This window comes from Cololabis saira, chromosome 14 (assembly GCF_033807715.1).
Source record: "Cololabis saira isolate AMF1-May2022 chromosome 14, fColSai1.1, whole genome shotgun sequence".
In the NCBI taxonomy this organism is placed as follows: domain Eukaryota; kingdom Metazoa; phylum Chordata; class Actinopteri; order Beloniformes; family Belonidae; genus Cololabis; species Cololabis saira.
In genome coordinates this window covers 568169-586597 of record NC_084600.1, presented here as the reverse complement: position 1 = coordinate 586597, position 18429 = coordinate 568169, and the positions used below count along the sequence as shown (strand labels likewise).

Genomic DNA, 18429 nt, shown 5'->3' with positions numbered 1-18429 from the left:
GGTCGGGGAAGGGTTGAAGGGAAAGGGTCAGGGAAAGACTTGTGCTCCGTAATGCAAGCTACAAGCCACCCACGACCACCTTCAGGTTCCGGTGTCCGGCAAAGGATGCTGCAACATGGACAAAAGAGAGAAAAGGGAGGAGAAGGGGGGGCCAGCACAAGAAACTACAGGAGCGACTCTGACACACCAAAGTTTACACTACCTAGAGATTTACCAACACCAGCTAGAGGTTTACTAAACACTAACTATAGGCTTTACTGAACAGAAATGTTTTAAGTTTAGTTTTAAAGGTGGAGGTGGTGTCAGCCTCCTTAACCCAGTTAGTTCCATAGTAGTGGTGCCTGATAGCAGAACGCCCGCCCTCCAAATCTACATTTAGATACTCTAGGAACTACGAGTAAACCTGCACTCTGAGAACGGAGAGCTCTGACAGGAACATAAGGCACTATCAGGTCTTGCAAATAATGCGGAGCTAAGCCGTTTTGGGCTTTATACGCAAGTAATACAATTTTAAATTGGATTCTGAATTTTACGGGTAACCAATGGAGCGACGCTAACACTGGAGAGACGTGTTCTCTCCTGCTGATTCCTGTCAGCACTCGTGCTGCTGCATTTTGGATCAGCTGGAGCCTATTCAGCAAATTACTTGGACATCCTGCTAACAACACATTACAGTAATCTAGTCTAGAAGATACAAACGCATGAACTAGTTTTTCTGCATCACTCTGCGAGAGGATTTTCCTAATCTTTGCAATATTACGGAGATGGAAAAAGGCTATTTTACAAACCTGATTGACATATGGTTTAAACGACAAATCCTGATCGAAAATAACACCAAGGTTTCTCACAGTTGCACTGGAAGCCATCGCAACACCATCTAATCCCTTCCTAAGATGCTCTGGACCAAGAATGATAACCTCTGTTTTATCTGAATTTAGAAGCAAGAAATTTCTGGACATCCAGTCCTTGATGTCCCTAAGACATGCCTGAAGTTTAACTAACGGTTCTGTTTCATCCGGCTTCATAGACAAGTAGAGCTGCGTATCATCAGCATAACAATGAAAGTGTATGCCGTGATTCTGGATTATACTTCCCAACGGCTGCATGTATAAACAAGATTGGCCCTAGCACTGAACCCTGCGGAACACCATAACAGACCCTTGACTGTTCTGAAGAAACCTCATGTACATGAACAAACTGGAACCTGTCAGATAGATATGATTTAAACCAACATAGAGCTGTCCCTTTAATCCCAACAACATGCTCTAACCTGTGCAGTAAAATGCCATGATCTATAGTGTCAAAAGCAGCACTGAGGTCCAGTAGAACCAGTATGGACACTAATCCCTTATCTGAGGCCATAAGGAGGTCATTCGTGACTCGAACCAGTGCTGTCTCTGTGCTATGATGCATTCTGAACCCTGACTGAAAGCCTTCAAACAGATCATTTCACCAGCCAGACGATTAAGGGTGCTTTCACACCTGTCCCGTTTGGAGCAGTTGTTCTGAAATGGAGCGCTTCCCCCTAAAGATCGGTTCATTTGGTATATCAGAACACAGCAATCGCGCTCGGATGTGGGACAAGAGAAAGGGGCCCTGCCCCTTTCTCAACCTTTCCCCGACCCTGCACCTAACCTGGGGCTTGCTGATTGGGCCGGAGCTTCGGGAGCTGCGTGCTGGCCTGCGGTCCCCACCCCTGGTCATCCCGTTGCTGCTTCCACCTGCCTGCTGTGTGCTGTTGACGTCCCCAACCCCCAGTCTGGCCCTCGGCAGAAGGGTCCCCCCTTATGATCCAGGTCCTGGTCCAGGTTTCTTCCCCCCTTATGATCCAGGTCCTGGTCCAGGTTTCTTCCCTCCTAAAGGGGAGTTTTTCTTGCCACTGTTTGGCTTAAGGTTCTTCTCCCACTATGGGAGTTTTTACCTGCCATTGTTTATGTAATAATTGCTCGGGGGTTTATGTTCTGCGTCTCTGGAAAGCGTCTAGAGACAACTTTTGTTGTATTAGACGCTATATAAATAAAATTGAATTGAATTGAATTGACAAAACCAGCGAGGCAAGACCCTAGGAGAGGTGGTCTCGGCTCGCTTCCATTCCAGACCTGGAGCGGTTCGTTTGCAGTGAGAACAGAATCCACACAGCAACCGACACAACTCCATTCATGTGTATGTGCGACCGCGGCGCAAGGAGAAGAGTCGGCGCAGCTTCCACCCCCTTCTCTCCAATTGGACACAACTTTCTCTCTTCTCCCTTCTCTCCTATTGGACGTGCTGAGATGTCGTCACAGCGCGGCATGGTGAAATAAAAAAAAAATTCAATTCAGACAGGCAGCCGCGGCGTTTACGCCGCGGCCTTTCGGGTGCCGCCGAGCTCGGCCGCAGAGCGCTCCACTCTTGCGCCGCGGTAGCACACAAATGAATGGGATTGCCTGTGCTTTGCGCCCTCTCTGTGAAAGGGGTTATAAACATTGTTGTTTTTCCCGGGGTACAGAAGAGGAAACTCCTTCCGTGTTCATTTCTGACCAATGAGAGAACAGTTGGTTTGTGCATGGCATTTGTTAACAGCTTTGAACCGCTACAGACGGTTGCCTTGTGAACACAAACGCCACAAACGAAAAATGAAACAACTGTATCAACTTAGCCCCTGAATCGGAACAAAACAAACGGGCCACAGGTCTGAAAGCACCCTAAAACTCTAGCATGACAAAACAAAAGAACTGTGCAAGGCTCAAATTTAAAGTCCCAAGACTTTGATATGTATATTTACTGTTCAAACGCCACTAAAATAAAACATAATTCCACATACAGTAGTCAAGTTCTGTTCCAGGCCTTTGTTTTACACTAAAGCATATTTGGTGTTAAACTCAGTAGCAATTGAGCAGATATACAAGTGGAAGTTAGGAAACAAGACATACAGTGGAAAAAAGAAACAAAACAGCAAAGGTATAGTTGAAAGAGACACAAAAGTTAGGTAACTTGGAAATAAATGCAACAGAGTGAGACACAGCAGGAAAGTGCTGGAGAATAAAGGGAAAGGTAAACATTTCAAAACACAAGGGAATGACAAAAGAAAACACGGACATAAAAAACGCTCAGCATGTGATGCATCTTTGCAGTCCGTGTCAAAACTCTGACACACTGATGTCAACACTCTCATCACTAGCGTTTTCACTTCTTTAGTGGTTTTCATGGAGGACATATCACCCAGGTAACAAGGAACAAACTGATATTATTCCATCTGCAAGGAGGGATAAATGGAACTATGGCATTATTTTGCAGCTTTTTACTGTGAGATGAATATATTTCGCTCTGCTCAATAAATGGATCAATTCAATCTTTTGGGGAGACTGAGTAGCTGCAATATCCACAGTTTGGTTTGGATTTTCTTTCCGGGTTTGAATCCCAGCTGGGACATTTCTGTATAAAAGTCAAGTGTACTTCAGCTGTTTCCCACAGTCCAGAAACTTGCACATCAGGCTGATTGGGGAATTTAACATGATTGCAGCACAAAGTGCTAGTGTGTGTTTGGTTATTTATCTCCTTTGTCTGTGTGCTGCTGTGCTGGACTGGTAACCTGACCACAGTGAGCTCTCCTCTCGTACCATGACATCGAGGCAGAGGTGGCAAATCCGGCTTCAGAAAGTAAAAGTCCTACCATGTATTTGTTCTGTCCATTCACTCAACCAGCTGATTCTAATCAGCACAGCTCTTCAGCCAGGTAGATGAGCTAATTAGTGAACTCACCTGGTTTTAGTGAATGGACAGAACAAATATATGGCAGGACTTTTACTTTCTGAAGCCGGATTTGCCACCTCTGCATCGAGGACAGGCTCCACCTCCTTCTGTGACTACGTTTACATGCAGTCAAAATTGGGGTTAAGGTCAATATTCCGGTTACTGAAACATTGGGAATAATCTGTTTCCATGCGTGAGCAAACCTGATATCTGGATCAAACCAGCGACGCACGGAGAACATCATGACGCAATTCCCGTCATTTCCGCTTCTTCTTCCTGTATCCAAATCCAAAACAACAACAATAACAGCAGCACGGCGGATAATGAACAGCCCAGTAGAAGTCGTTTTGTTTCTTGGTCCTGTAGTTTGCCTTTTCCAGCGTCTTCCAGCAGAGCTTGATCTGGTCTGGCATTCGTACAAATCCTGCTTCGCGCAACTTTTCGCCCACCTTTTTGTAAATCTGGCTGTCCCGGTACTTTCTACCGTCTACAAATGACAAAATGTTCATATCCTTCATTACATTTATGAAGTGATTAGTCTCCTCCTGGTTTTGCGTTTCTCCATGTTTTTAAGAACTTCCTGGACTCAAAAGACCAGGATTCCTTGCGAAAAGAACATGTGCAGAAAACAAATTCCTTTTGATGTTCCTTTTGATGGGGATATCCCATTAGTCGTATACAAATATTCGGGTTAGAAAAGGGACCAAGGGGTCATATTCGGATTTTTAAAAACCGGAATATGAGCAAATTCCGATTATTCAAAGGGGTTATTGGTGTTTACATGGCCGTGCACAACCGGGTTATTGATAATATTCCAGTTAGAAAAGGGTTATTGATGCATGGAAACGTAGTCACTTACTCTCAACAGGACAAAGCGGCTTCAGGAAATGGATGGACGGATGACTAGTCGATAATTATTTCACTAATTCAGGTTTACAGGGTACTCTTAAGTACATACTGTGATTTAATAACCTTGATGAGGTAAAACAAAAAAGAAAAGAGAGGAAGAATAGTTTATTGGTAAGGAAGTGAGGATGTAGGAGACTATTTACAAAGATCCCAAGAACCAAAAAAAATCTAATAAATACCAAAATGACAGTGAAGAAAACAGGGAAAAGGAAGCCCCCATGAGAAGTGATGGTAGATGTGTGTGCAGATAAATGGATCGATTACTGCAGCTTAGACGGGGAGTGTGTCAGGGGATGGGAAAGCAGGGAGAAGTGTTGTCAGAAGCTTGCTGCCGGTGCGAGGGTTAGCTGATGAAAGCTAGTGTGAAGCCAAGTACCAGTGAAGGAGAGTCCGTCACAGCGGGACGTAGAGGTAGTGAGGATCAGTGAAGAAGGAGCGCAGAGATAAAGATTCAGGTTCAAAGCTGCCTCTCTAAAGCCAAGCCGGAGGAGGGCAGGGTGGACAAGAGCATTTGGCTTGGATTCCTCTTTTTTTGATGGTTTCTTTGCTTTCACAAAGAATATAATGGTAATAGTAAAATACAATACAATACCAACAGCCCTCCGAATGTTTCATCAGTGTGTCTCGTCTCGTCTCAGTTGGGTTATTGTTTTTCTTCTCTGCCTGACTTCAAATCCAATGGTTTGTGTTTTTTCCCCATTTAACTTGTCTCATGTTCTTTTCCCCTCATCTATAATCTCCCCTCACCTTATCTCACTGCAGAGAAGACCATTTTCTCCTTAATTGCTTTTACTCATGAAGGACATCACCTCTCTACGTTCGGCCGCAGCGATGGCCTTTGTCTTACATTATTCTCTGTGCCGGGTCATGCGTCTAGCTCCTTCCTACTGCCCCTCTCCAGATCGCTGCGTGATTGTTGTTTGTTATTTTTCCGTCTTTGTTTTCAGCCTTCTGTATCCTGAATGTAGTTGTCACCCATTGCCGTTCATCTTTTGTGTTTGATTTGTCTCTGTTTCCTTCACAAAGCCATCCCGTAATAAGCTCCATTCATTGCTCTCCTGCTGTCCACTGATTTCTTTTTTCCTTCCTTCTTCTTCATCCTTTTGTATGTGTGAGAAATATGCTGAACTCCATAGGGAATTTGATCTAATTCTTATTTCTACTACTTGTATTTCTGCACTTTACTTTACATCTTTACTGATCTGTCTTTGCAATGAGAGATACATGGAGAAGTGTTTAATGAGGGGTACTTACTTTCAGCAAGTGAAGATGTGTCCTCTCATGTGCAATGCATTTCAGCTTCACATTTGTTGCCCACCGGGGTAGATAAAAAGATAATTACATTTCACCAGGAGATGGAAGAACATTCAGGGTTCCTAAACCTCTGAGCTTTTTTGCACAGTAAACATACAATCACAAATTTCTTTTGGAGTAATTTAATATTTTACATCGACTTGTTGGAAGTATTTTTCTCAGCTGTGAAATAAACTACGAGACAGAACAAAAAGAATATGAAAATATTATTTGTGAAAAGGTCTTTGTAGCTGAGTTTGTGTGTTGTGGAGACACAAACACGAAGCCTGTAACGCTTGTGTAGCAGACCTGTAAAGATCAAAAAAGCAGGAGGGTATCTCTCCTCCAGCTGAGCAGGAACCCCAGCAGGACCGTGCGCTGCGTCTCTTCCCTCCAGGTAGTCCAGGGAGGATGATACACTGATGTTTTAACATCAATCCTTCCTGTCTCTGCTTTGGCATGTGTTTGTGTATGTGGGTTTGATTTGATGTGGATCATCAGAAAACAAGGATAAGTTATAACCCCATTTCACAAAAAAAGTTTGGATGCTACATATAAGTACAATTTTAGATAGAAAAATAATGCTAGGATTTGCTAAGAGATTAAACTTTTAGTTAAAAATGTTATTGTCTTGTGAAACTCACCTGCCACTGTAACAGGTTTGGATCCGGTGTGACAAACGACGAGTCAGGGGTTGTTTTTCTATATTTATTTGCTGCAGAAGACACAAAAACACATTAAGAAGTGTTGTGCCACAGCGTAGCTTAGCTGTCCAGTTATCAGATGGTTATTAATAATTTTATTCACAATTATTAATAATTAATAAAGTCGACTATTTATCAAATTGAATTATCAAAATGATAATAATCCTCGGGGCACCACCTGGGCCTTAACTAGGAAAATGATAACTTTTAACAGCAGAAAATCAGTCTCAGAGATTAGGATTATTCTGCGGCCGGCCTTGGCACGAGGCCAAGCTGGACGAACCGACCAGCTCGGTTGATGAAGAAAAAAAAAAGTTAATGGGAGCCCGGAGGGATCCTCCGCGGACCGCAGCTCCAATGGGCGGCCCAGAGCCAAAGATGATCAGACGAAGAGCAGGAGAAAAAAAAAGTTAAGCAGTGGCAGCAGCTGCGTTTTGTCCTACGCGCGCTGCGATGACGTCACCAGCACCTCGCTTGCGATTGGATGCGCGCCGCTTGTAGGCGCCGCCCCACCCCGCATGGCATGCTGGGGGTTTGTAGTTTCTGACAAGGCGGCCATTTTAGGAGGCACATTAGAGCCGATTTCCGGCTGACCAGTTTCAAAGTTGAATATATACATTCACCAAATGTTCATAAACATTTATAAGTTCAAAGTTCACATGATCACTGGATGTAGCCCAACAGACTCTTTTTACTCTTTTTACTCCATCATCAGAGTAACACAGCACTGTGAGGAGCTGATGTAATGACCTACGGAACCCCAGGAGGTACAAAAAGAGGGTACAGCCAAAAAGGTAGTTTCCTCAAAAGACGCAAATAAAAATAACAATAAAAAAAAACAACTAATTGAGATAAAATTCACAAACGTTCAAATACAATTTGAAAACAAAAATGATCTAAGTGCGTTTTCCAACTCTGTTACATCCACCCCCACTGAATTTTATCAAAATTGATCACTAGATACAAACTATTCAGCACAGAAAACATTACAAATTTACAGTACACATCACAAAGGGTCAACTTCAAAAAGAAACCAACACTGAATGTATCCCAAAAGGATGAAGTGGTATGAGAGCAGCGCTTATCCCTCAACTAATTGAGATGAAATTCACAAACATTCAACAAAATGAATAAATGATAAATAAAATCCCCAAATACAATTTGAAAACTAAAATGCAGAAGTGCATTTTCCAACTCTGTTACTTTATTAGGTACACCTGCTATACCGAATAAAATGGCACCAACAAGGTTTAACAGCATTAAACCTTGTTGCTGTGTTGCATCTTTTGAGCATCGCACTGTGTTTTCAAACTCAGGAGATCAGTTGCTGCAGCAACAGAATCCTCTTCTGTTCTAGCTTGATATAACGCGGTTCCACTCATGTCCACTCAGCTAGATGTACCCACCAGAAGGTTTTTGATTTTGTTCTTTGTTCTTGCACCAGTGGGTGTACAGCATGACCCTGCTCTGATATGGAAGAAAAAAATCCCCCAAAGATAAAACATGCCCGAAAAAATGATGAAAAACATGCATGGCATACATTGTTAGATAAAGTAATAACTAGTAATAGTAATAATATCAATAAATAATTAAATTTAGTTGTCCTGCCAATGGAGGCCCAAATCCTCCATGGCAGGACCCTTCCATACCGCATTCTCACCGACAAAGACGCACATTCACGCACCGTTTCCCCCTGCCCGGGGGGTCCAGCACCGCCAGAAGGCACCCCAGGCTGCGCGGCGAGCGACCCCCCTGAGAAAGTCCCTCCTTCAACCAGATGGGACTCCCCCTTACAATCAGACCACTTGAGATTGATATTAGACTGTAAATAGACTGAAGGCCATACATCGATATATATCCCAACAGCATGTTTAATATTACCATAATGTTATCATTGCTTTAGTGAGGTGTTTACTGGACAGATAGTCTGAGGGTACACATGCATTTATCAGTGTTAGACCTGGAACTGCACAGTGTTTTTTTCCCTCCGGTTGTCAGTATCAGACTTGAGAACATTACTATGTTTAATGGCACTAAATTCAGTGATTATTAGACAACCTGTCACTACATACCATAGCGAGGGAAACCCTGCGCCTCTGTCTGGAAACCTTAATCAGCGCATGTACTTTTGAGAATAAAATGTTAAGAGATTAGAAGTTGTAATCACCTTGCAGAACTTGGCATAAAGATCATTTTCTTCTTTCCTCAGAAATGATCAAAATTGAGCTCAATAGGCAGATGTGCTTCCTATAGGGTCATATGAACCAGCGTGAGGCAATATTGATGTTGCACAATAGTATTTGGTTGTAGGCTTGCATATGCATGGTATTAGTGCCATTTTCACTGTAATCTTCCATGTTGCTCTTTTTTGGCCTAAAATGCAACCAATCTTAGTTTAAAATGCTCTTATTTGAAGACAGTGCAAGAAGGATATTGTAAATCACATTTGTGATATTTGACCCAGGTCAAGGCAGACGGACCACTCAGCAGCAGAACAAGCAAACTCGCGCTTGTAACAAGTGAACTTCCATTAGTCACACCTTCTATTTCAAAGCTTTCAACAGACCCCCAGAGAAGTAGGTTTTTTTTACGTTACATTACTTCAGTTCCACTGAGCTATAGCTGCATACGGTATTGCACTCTTCCTGTTGAGAAACGCCACAGAAATACTGGAAGTCGGGTGCCGGTGTTTTATTTCAAGCATTCCTTGCTTTAAAGGTGACCTATTATGGCATTTAATGTATATTTTAAACAGGCCTTGAATGTCTTAAAAACAATCTAAAGCTTGTTTTTTCTACATAAATCATAAATCCAGCCTGTGGGCCCTGTCACTAGTTTTACCGCTTCTAACCTCTTTTTCTGCGCCTCATTTTTAGGGAAGGGGGGGGTATGATAATGAGGCTCTGTGCTGATTGGCTCCCTGAATGACGTGTAGCAGGGGAGGAGCATAAACCTCGCTCCGCCAGAGCAGCCCAAGCCTGTAAATTATCACAACACTGAATTTTCACAAATGGAAACTTTATTGTTAAAAAAAATAAAATATGAGTTGTATATAAATAACATTTATGCACTGTTTCAGCCGGATCTGCCCGGCGGATGCTGAACGCTGGCCCCGGAGCCATGCCGGGCGCCCAGCATGGCTCCGCGGCGCTCCGCGGCGCTCCGCGGCGCTCCGCGGCGCTCCGCGGCGCTCCGCGGAGCCATGCTGGGCGCCCGGCGTGGCTCCGGGGCGCATCGCCCGTTATCGGGGATCAAACCGACAGATTTCGCTGAAAATCTCGTAGGGTGAAGCTAGTCCTGCCTGGGACAGACCCCCAAGGACCCAGCTCTCAAACCACCCGGGAACCTGGATGATTTAACCTGGATCCGCGGCGCCGCGTCAGACTGGCTGAAGGAAGCCCCGCTCCAGCAGCGGAGAGATCTGGTTGTGGGCGTGGTTTCAGCAGCGGAGGCCGAACCTCTGGAAATCTGCTCCCGTCGTGACGTCACGACGGGAGCAGATTCTAAACGGCTCAAAAAAAACCACGTGACACTGGGGGACCCTGGCCGGCGGGGGTCAGAGACCTTGCAGAAATTCATGGTATTTTATCTTCCCTGTGCTGGCAGGGTGAGGGGAGACCACTTTATATATGTTAAAACAAGAAAAAACGTGTTTTTCATAATAGGTCACCTTTAAGAAATGAAGTTCATATCTTAATATGAATAGACCAGTTTTTTATACTTTAATTATTTGTGGAGAATCACAAATACTTACAACAATGTAGAAATTTAAAAGTCCTAACTTTCATTTTGCTAGTGGTGGTGGAAATCTGAAAATAAAGACTGACAAAATAACCAAATGGTCTTTATGTCATTTAATGAAAACCTTGCAACGGATCAGCATACAATCACACGTTGATGGTTTGCTCCCATGTGTAGGTGTGATTTATAGACAAAGATTGTGTAAGTAAATGTATAATAATCTATAGGTGTGGTGTGATGCCAAATGTCATCAAGTCTGTAAACAGTCAAGAAAGAAATTACAATGGTCAGGTGATCAGTGGTTCCTTCCTGATTCAGATTTAGATAAAGTTAAACAACAAACAGATGCAGATGCATTTCCTCAGACAGTGAGTTCATTCAAAGTACAAGTCTGGAATCAAAGTGCATCATATAAAGTATTACCATGTGTCCGAAATGTAGAATACATTGTTATTTTTCCATTACCTTAGTTATATATCTTTTTCTTCATCAATTGTATATGATTTTGCAAAACAGCTGTCTTGAAGAGAATTACAGTAATTGATGTTACTTAGCTATCTACTATTGGTTGTGTTGTTTTCATATTTTGCTGTAAAGATGCCCCTCCCTCTTCCACTGCATAGCCAAGATATTGAGCATTGAGGAGAAGGATGTTCAATACTAAATGTTTACTATGAGTCATTTTTGCAGGTATTACATGTAGCTGTAGATGTACCTGTCAGTGTGAATCATTTTAGAGACTTCTAATAGCAAGTTTAACATGTTTGACCTCTTCCATGGATACAGTATACTTCCCAGCCTCTGGTACAAAGATTGAATCTGTGTCAGGAATGGTTAGATGAGGACCCAAACGCAGGAGAGCAGGAGGCAGGAGTTCCAAAAACTTAGATTTATTTGCAAAAACAAAACCAAAAGCGCTGCTGAGCAGGGTACAAAACAGAACATGAACATAAATCCGAAAAACTGTGAAAACCTGACGAGGAGAACATGGAAGGCGCAAACAGTACGGACCAGCGAGGAGCAGGGGAAAGACAAGACTAGATATACACAAAGGATAACGAGACACAGGTGCAGACAATCAGGGCAGATGGGAAACAGGAGGGTCGAGACAGAACTGAAACTCAGGGACATGGGCGTACAAAACAAAACAGGGAAATGTCAAATCCTGACAATCTGATTCCTCTGGATTCCGCTTTAAATTCCAGAGAGCAGTACCAAAGGAAACTGCTTCTAGACACCATTTGATAGGATGTGACCAGTTAGTGCAAAAAAACATTTGACATAGGCAGAGCGACAAGCAGACAACAACGTCCAGAATGGCTTGCAGCAGGTGAGGAACGCCAGTGAGCTGTAGCAGAGCCAGAGGGGGGGTGAGGGGGCGGGCGCCCCGGGGCCCACAAGCTCATAGGGCCCAATGATAGGGCCCTGTTTTGTGTGATACGTTCATATATATTCGTAAATTGTAGGCTATAATTACGATAAAATGTGCATTGTGCGGCCAGTGTAGGCTAATTCTTACTTTACATCTGTCCTGAACGCATCAGGGCTGTGAGCCAACGCTGATTGGCCGTAAGGCCTGATTTATCGTTCCCCGTTAAATCGATGCAGAGCCTACGCCCTAGGGTACAGCGAAGCCTACGGCGTAGGGTGCGCGGCAACGCGCAACATACGTGCGCATCGCCGCGTACCCTACGCCGTAGGCTCTGCGTTGGTCTAACGCGGAACCATAAATCAGCCTTAACAGTTACAGCCAATTTGCCGACTCGGCAAATTGTGTTGTTGTCAACTAGACCGCCGAGTCTATTCTCTGTTATAGAGCTCAGAAATGATGTTATAGACGGCTGTGTCTATATCTATCTAAATAGATGTTTAATTTTAGACCAGTTATGTTGTTTTTTTTGTGTTTAAGCTGTATCAAAGATGGAACTGAGTCAGTCCGTGATTTTCGGAGTTTTCAGAGCCATGTGATTGACAGCTGTCTGGCCGATGTGTGTGTGTGTGTGTGTGTGTGTGTGTGTGTGTGTGTGTGTGTGTGTGTGTGTGTGTGTGTGTGTGTGTGTGTGTGTGTGTGTGTGTGTGTGTGTGTGTGTGTGTGTGTGTGTGTGTGTGTGTGTGTGTGTGTGTGTGTTCATGGGCCAATCGAGAATGCTCCGCCCCCTCTGTACTGAGACCCACGCTCCGCCACTGCCAGTGAGTCACGGTGGTTGGTTTCTGCAGTAAGATCCAAAGTCCTTTTCTACTGCCACCTTGGTTGCTTTAAATAGAGGCTCTTGTGTTTGGTTTATTCTGTACTAATCAAAATGTAGCAGACCTATTTCATGAGAGAGATTTATTTATTTATTTTTGCAAAGTGATTGGTTATGGCTGGCCGGTCAACGTGATTTCTGCCTGAGTCACATGTGATTGATTTTCATCAACAGTGGTGGTGAATTAACAACTCCCGTGATTAGATTTCCTCTTTTGTTATATTTGGATTGAATTCCCTAACAGCAGAAATTACACAGTGCTGGTTTAAAAAGAAAATAGTGAAGTGCTATGGAAAGGTTTGGTTTTTTTTGCACTCTTCTGTCTTTTGTTATTGTTGAAACATCCACAACACTGAAGCCAGACTGTGTACTCGCTGCAAAATGGACAAATAAGTGCCAAGCTCAGCCTCAAACTTCTCTAATCAAAGTAGGTTTTTCATATAACTATTCTAACTTAAGATCCTTGCAGGTGCAGACACATGAATAATGGTTTGTAATGTCCATATTCCAGCCTTTATGTTGTTTTTCCCCTCATATTTTGCACACAAGGCTTGCTATGTCTGTTTTTATGATTGTGTGTAGCCAAACCCATCTGCATATATTTATGGCCTTTTTTCTCTGTTTGTGCAGACATCTGAGTGTTTTGAAAAACCGAAAACAAATCCTTTTTTTTTTTTACGGGCACAAGCATCTGCTTGGCTGGGCGCTTCTTCCCTGGCACTATGGAAGTAGACAAAGGAATATGAACAGCACATTTCCAAATGTAATGGAATATTTTTCTTTGTGTGCCTCCTGAGTCCCTTGATTTGTGTTTGAAACATGATGCTACTAGTGAGCTTCCACCTTTGAAGAGGATGCATCAGTAATCATGATTGTTAGATGGATCACATGAAAGACCTTTTATAAATGAAATAAGGAGCGTTTGAAGAGGAAAGGGTGACGTACAAACTCATGCATGTCTGTCTAACCTTTGAGAAAGATGTTTCATAGTTAATCCGTCTCAGTAAAGGCAGAATGTGTTTATTTGAGAGTTTCAGTCTCAAATTCATTTCACACATTCCTGAGGCTCTGTAAGTGATCAGCGAGGAAAAAAGAGAGACGCAACACTCTTTTTCTCACCACTCTGAACAATGTTAAAGGGTGCGAATATCTAATCTGTTTTTCATCTGTTTCTTTCTTCAGTCTGTCACCCCCTCATGGCCTTTGTCTGCGCTTTGGCTGAACTTCCTTCTTATCTTTTTTTTTTTTGTGTATCTCGTTTGGCTGACCTTCCCTGTCTTTTCTGTTTCTTTTATTTCCATCACTCTCTCCACCCCTCAGGCATCGGCACCGAGGACGGCAGTGCCAGGAAGGATGAGGACTTCAAAGGGACGTCGCAGAAGCAGGTCCAGTTCAACCCCGGACAGACGAGGGCCACGTGGCGCGTTCGGATCCTGACTGACGGGAAGTACGAGCAGGCGGAGACCTTCCAGATTCTGCTGTCGGAGCCGGTGATGGCGGTGCTGGAGTTCCCCGTCACAGCGACGGTGGAGATCATGGATCCCAGTGATGGTCAGCCTTCTAACACACACACACACACACACACACACAGTGAAAATAAAGTGAGGACCGGCCTAAATGTCCTCACTTTGTAAAATGGTCCTCAGTCCAAAGGTTAAAAACTCACCCTGGTCCTCACAAAAATAGCTATGCAAACACACACACACACACACACACACACACACACACACACACACACACACACACACACACACACACACACACACACACACACACACACACACAGAGCCGGCCCAAGGCATAAGCGAACTAAGCGGCTGCTTAGGGCCCCGTGACCACGAGGGGGCGCCCAAGAGTTAAAAAAATTAAATAAATAATGTAATTATTTTTTTATGTGCGAGTGATGATTCATACATTATCAAAGGTATGTTATTGTACAAAAACACAATCATTAATATTATTACATAAACATAAACAATGTTAACAGACTAGAGTAGACTACTGCTGGCATATAGAGGGAATGCACAGGATGTCACAGATGCGACTTCACAGCGGGTTTCGCCCACTGAGTGTCAGAAAGACTGAGTGGCAGCGTAAACTTTCAGTTTGAGCAACTGGAAAACATTTAAAATGGGAAATAGCTGTTGTGTGATCGACTGTACTCATAGATTTAGCAAGAAATCGTAGTTATCGTTTTACAGACTGCCGAAAAATAAGCTTAAAAGAGACAAATGGATCGCTGCAATTCACAGACACAACTGGATTCCAGGCACCGAAACGTGGATTTGCGATTCCCATTTTGTATCAAGTAATGTTGGATTTTTGGGTAGCTAACGTTAAACGGTCAAATCATAAAGTTCTGTGTCCTCATCACTTTAATTTTGATAACAAATCCTGCCTTGAAGTCGGATCAAGCGTCAAGACTTTTGTAAGCCTTCAAGCTTTGCTTCGTGTATTTCCCCGGCGTAGAAATTAAGTACATATAAATATCAGGAAACTGGATTTGTGGCCAAATATTAATGTCCATGGACCACTGGTTCTTGGTAACTGTACCAAATATTAATGTCCATGGACCACTGGTTCTTGGGGTAACTGTACGGGTAACTGTCAAGTCCAACTGCCTTTAATTTAAGCCGATAATCAGCTGTTATCCTGTCTTCTCCACTAGTTGCAACCATTTTTGCCACTCAGTGCGAGTAAGGGGGCTGGTCCAGTGGGAAAGTGACTCAATGCATACCCTCTATTGACACTTTAAATATTAAGTGTAAATCCACCCTCTTGTAGCTGAATTTGCTCCCATTTCAGATTAAAAACCATAGATAGTAAAAACCTGCCAGCCTGACAGTAGGAAGATGGAAACATCTCTGCTGCAACTGTGCAGCTCTTTGACCTTTTATCTGTTGCTTCTCTGTGTGGCCAGTAGGGGCAGTTGCTGACTTTGCAAAATATTAATTGAAAGATTTTTCTGCAAGTTTGTTAATCTGTCGTCTGCTTCCATGGTCTTAATCCCTGTGGATTACAATACAAGTGTACAGGGAAGAACATAAAATAAGTTTATAGTGGGTGTGTGAATGATCAATAATCAGTTTTATTGGCATAAATAGAGGGCCCTAAAATCAAATTTTGCTCAGGGCCCCATGGAGGCTTGGGCCGGCCCTGCGCACACACACTACATATCCTGCATGTAGCACACAATCAGAAACGTTAGATGCTAACAAAAATATTTACTTCTAAAAAATATGTGGATTTAAAAACAACAATAATAATGGAAAAAACAACGGAAAGTGTATATTAGTGTTAGATGGTGGAAATATGTGAAGCATATAAGCCTGAGCAGCTTAGAGGAGTCATGATGGACAGTTGTCCAGGTCGCTGAGATGCTCCTGGTCAGAAGCATTTTAACTTTCTATTCATTCTCCAAATGTCAACGCCATCTTTTCTCCGGGAGAAAGCCATCACTCCCGGTTTTGGAGGGGAGGATTTCTGCCACATCAAATCAAACAGGGAACTTGCACGTACAATGAGGGTTAGTTTTTCTTTTATTGGTTTTGGCAAATTCATGAATCATCTACACGTGTGATTCATGCAGGGATTCACTTTAGGTGGGCTAGCACCTCACCCTATGGTGCCAGGGGAACAATGGAAACCTCCAAAAGAAGAGATTTGACCTCTTTCCCGGTGTGAAACATCCTCTTCACCAAAGCTTTATGAAAAACATGAGGGAAAGCAATGAGAAACAATAACTACCTCCACCAGAGTGACAGACGTGACAGGGGATTCACCACACACCCTGCTGTACTGACATACCGGCAAGAGAATGCTGACTGAAATAAAGCAAAACACAACAGTGTCTTCTGCCTATGGTACTTTCTTACAACTCAAATATGTCTTACGTATGAATGTGCCATGTATGTAGGTTACTATGAGTGAAGGTTGATATAAGTGTAGGTAACTGGGCCGCTTGGTGGTGCAGTGGGTAAGCAGTGGGCAAGCGGCTTGATGAAGAATATTATCAAAACCAGTTCAGAAGTCCGCTGTGGTGTAGTGAATTTTATTCAGTAAGCCGGCGGTGAGCCAACCAACGCAGCGCATGGCTGGGTTGGTGTGCTGACCCAGAGTGGTTGGAATCATGACTTTTTATACAGTAAGTTCAAAGCACAAAAGGCAGGAATAAACAAGCCAAAGGTGAAAGACAAAAAGCAATTAAAGGGTATTTACAGTCAGATCTGTGGCCAAATGCCGTCCTCGGGCATTCGGCATGAATATCATTCAGCATTCAGTTGGAAATTACCCCATAGCGTGTTCTCGTTATTCAAGTCTGTGGCCAAATGAGTTGGTATTAACATATCACTCAGTCAGGAACTTCATCATATGCCATTCCCGTGGTTCAAGTCTTTGTTGAAGCTAGTTCCAAGGTGTCACAGGGCACAACTCCAGCTTTCTACCCCCTGCAGGGCTCACAGCTTCGAACTGGACTCAACACCATTGTCACGTGAAGTTCCAGCTTCCTACCCCCCTGCAGGGGGTAGAAAGCTGGAGTTGTGCCCTGCAGGGGTTAGGAAGCTGACGTTTCAGGTCAGCCACAGTGTCAAAATGCCTCATCAGGCTCATATACTGAGGCTACAGTCCTCCTGCAGCGGTCGCAGGTTTGAATCCCGGCCTGCGCACCTTTGCTGCATGTCATCCCCATTCTCTCTAACCCCTTCCTGTCTGCAACTTGAATAAAGTGGCCACTAGAGCCACAAAAAAATAAAATATAAGTGTAGGTAACTATGCTTGTAGGTGATAAATGTAGGTGTAAATACTTTGTTTGACGTGTTTTTTTATTGAGTGCAAACATTACAAAAGTATAAAATGCGTACGGTACTGGATCAGTTTGGCGTGAGGATAATAAAAGGGAGAGAACTGTAGGTGAAAGCAAGAAGCAATGGGAAACATCCCCAGCTACCATTTCACACACGTACTACAAATCAGCAGAGTGTCTGCTCAAGGTCTGGCCAGATCCTCTTAGATATAGGTTCCTATAGATAATGAGTAAAAGATATTCTGGGCTGCAGGAAGTAGCAAAGAGTCAAAGTTGCAAAATTGTCACATTTCAAGCACAGAGAAGCGGTCCGTGTCCAAGATTTACTCCCACATCTCTCCTGTAGTTTGAAACTTCAAAGAGTTTGGAAGAAACATTCACAATTCAGACACCGGACAGACTGATTCTAGATAGTAAATGTTTGCATTGCACAACGCAACGCTTTCTGTCCCCCATTCAAGCATTCTTGTCAAAACAAAATAAAATATACACGTTCCCTGTCTGCATATCGCATTGCATGAAACAGAAGAAGCTTCATTATAAACGTTGTCTTCTGTACATGGGGACGCTTCTCAAATCTTCCCTCCGTCAAAGTGCTGAAATGCAATTTTGACATGATACCAGAAGCAACGCACGACAATACAGAGATGTGTATTGGTGTAGTGTTTCCAGTACTACCTATAAGAAAACCTATTAAAACAGTGCACACACACAACTCTTTGACTTTCTTCTGTCGTTTTCCTGGTTCTGTTTTCTGTGTTTCCTCCCGCAAATTGAAATATAAATGTAATATTGAATAGAGCGACAAACTGGCTGCACTGTTCGTTCAAGATCAGATTAGCTGTTGTGCAGTTATTGCATCGGGTTTTTGTATGGATCACCCACATCCCACTTCAGCACCTCCTCCACATAATTATAGATGCACAATGGCACGCACGCACAATTACGATTGCCGCTCTTTCTCTTTTGTCGGCTTGTTCTCTCCCTCCCAGACTCTCTC

The 18429-nt window shown here is 43.3% G+C and overlaps 1 protein-coding gene across 1 annotated transcript in view; it reads left to right on the top strand.

Annotated features, from left to right (window-relative positions):
- LOC133460186 (FRAS1-related extracellular matrix protein 2-like) overlaps positions 1 to 18429 on the top strand; it is a 122774-nt gene that overhangs the window by 44018 nt on the left and 60327 nt on the right. Inside the window, exon 4 of the mRNA XM_061740755.1 lies at positions 13946 to 14176. Within this exon, the coding sequence (XP_061596739.1) occupies positions 13946 to 14176 (231 nt within the window). The remainder of the gene's footprint in view (positions 1 to 13945; positions 14177 to 18429) is intronic.